Source organism: Myzus persicae, unplaced genomic scaffold (genome assembly GCF_001856785.1).
Source record: "Myzus persicae strain clone G006 unplaced genomic scaffold, MPER_G0061.0, whole genome shotgun sequence".
In the NCBI taxonomy this organism is placed as follows: Eukaryota; Metazoa; Arthropoda; class Insecta; order Hemiptera; family Aphididae; genus Myzus; species Myzus persicae.
In genome coordinates this window covers 7,450-9,367 of record NW_019101039.1, presented here as the reverse complement: position 1 = coordinate 9,367, position 1,918 = coordinate 7,450, and the positions used below count along the sequence as shown (strand labels likewise).

The window sequence follows — 1,918 nt, the reverse complement described above, 5'->3', positions numbered from 1 at the left end:
ACCTATTCTTACTCTCAGGGGCGTCATTTGGAATAAAACCATAGGGTAGCAACATTGGAAAACCCATAATAGATGGCTAATTAGCTTTATCAACCCCTCAACCCCTCCACATTGAATTTATTTATTATTTTTTAGTTAAAACATTTATTTATTTTAATTCATCAATTTTTAATTTTTAAAATACACAATTTTATATACAAGTTCAATTGTTTTTTTAATTTAGTGAAGAATCATGCGACGTCCATTTTCGGTGGCATCAAATTCTTTTATAACTTTATCCTTGTCAACTTCTTGGTTTCTGTGTATATAGAGTATTGCTAAGCTATTTAAGCGATCTTGGCCAGTAGTAGATCTGAGATAGGTTTTTATACGTTTTAAAGTAGAAAAACTTCTTTCACATGTTGCTGTATTTGTAGGTAATGTTAAAAATAATTTTAAAATTTGCACATACAATGGGAATCCAACTTGAATATTGTTGGATAGAATATAAGATATTCGACAGTTAAGTGCGGTTTCTTTCATATCATTTTGTGACTGTTTAAACATTCTATTTAATATATTAACTTCACTCTGTAATTCAGAATTATTAATATCATATGTATTACTTAATAGATTATATGAAGCAACATCTGGTAAATCACTAGTTAATACATCATTCATAGCATTTAAAAGAGTTAAGTTATTTTCTTTAAATCTTTCTTCTATATCGGCTATAATTATATCTAAAACAACATAAAAAATATTTATTAAATAATAATCCTTTACATTTATTGAATTTTGTTGAGACCTTCCTCCACCTATTTTCAAAGGAATTTTTCTTTCTCTGGGTAATTTTGCTTCTTCTAAGTCATACTTCTCAACAATATCTTGGGTTTCTATCCATAAACTATTAAATTTATCTTGAGTTCGACTATCTTTAAATGTGTTAATTGTTTGCTGTGCCATCAAACGCACCGATGAATAATTAATTGATGGCGTTTGAAGGTATTTTGATAAAATATTAGTTTCATTAAAAACAAATTTTAGTAAATTTAGACAAAAAATAAAATCAAAGGTTTCAATTGATTTAAGTAAGGAACTAGCTTCAGGACCTGCAAAAGTATCATCATCTGCAATTTTGTGTAGTGAATGAAATAACGCTGATAAATTTTCAAACACTGCTTTAATAGCTTCTATTCGGCAATTCCATCGAGTATCAGATAATGATTTTAATGTTTTTGGTCCTTTACTATCTGAACATGTTGCTCTCATTGATTCAAAAATGGAAAATCTTTTTGATGACGCGCCAATAAAATTATGTAATGTATTCAAAACACCAAACATATTTCTTATTTGTTTAACTTGTTTAGTTAAATCGACTAAACATAAATTTAAAATATGCGCATAGCAATGTACATATATTGCATGTGGATTTTCATTTTTAATTCTAGCTTGTACACCGGTATAAGATCCACGCATAGAAGCAGCACCATCATAACACTGACCTCTGATATTTTGAATGTTCAAGTCATTATTTTTTAAAACTTCTTTTATCAAAGCTACCAGAGATTCAGCATTGGTTCTATGAGTTTTAAAAAAACCCAGAAAAACTTCAGTTGGTTCAAAACTTTCTGTGACATACCTAACACAAATGGATACTTGTTCATGCCTGCTGATGTCCTGTGTCTCATCAACCAATATGCTGTATATACCTGCTTCTTTTATATTGGATATTAAACTTTGTTGAACATTCTTAGCCATTAACGATAAAAAAATGTTTTGAAATTCTGGATGGATATAACGAAATCTTCTTTCTTTGTCAATAAAATATTGTTTAATTATGTCATTATCTTTGGCCCTCATATGCAATAATTCTATAAAATTCCCTCTGTTATTTAACAAACTATGGTCTTGTTCATTATGCCCCCGAATACCAATT

General features: G+C 28.8%; 1 protein-coding gene across 1 annotated transcript in view; it reads right to left on the bottom strand.

Annotated features, from left to right (window-relative positions):
- Nucleotides 1-219: 219 nt before the first annotated feature.
- LOC111027491 (zinc finger MYM-type protein 1-like) overlaps nt 220-1,918 on the bottom strand; it is a gene marked incomplete at its 5' end in the record, with an annotated part of 9,071 nt that continues 7,372 nt past the window's right edge. The window contains 5 exons of the mRNA XM_022305882.1: nt 220-722; nt 798-936; nt 1,084-1,358; nt 1,440-1,561; nt 1,622-1,853. Of these exons, the coding sequence (XP_022161574.1) occupies nt 220-722; nt 798-936; nt 1,084-1,358; nt 1,440-1,561; nt 1,622-1,853 (1,271 nt within the window). The remainder of the gene's footprint in view (nt 723-797; nt 937-1,083; nt 1,359-1,439; nt 1,562-1,621; nt 1,854-1,918) is intronic.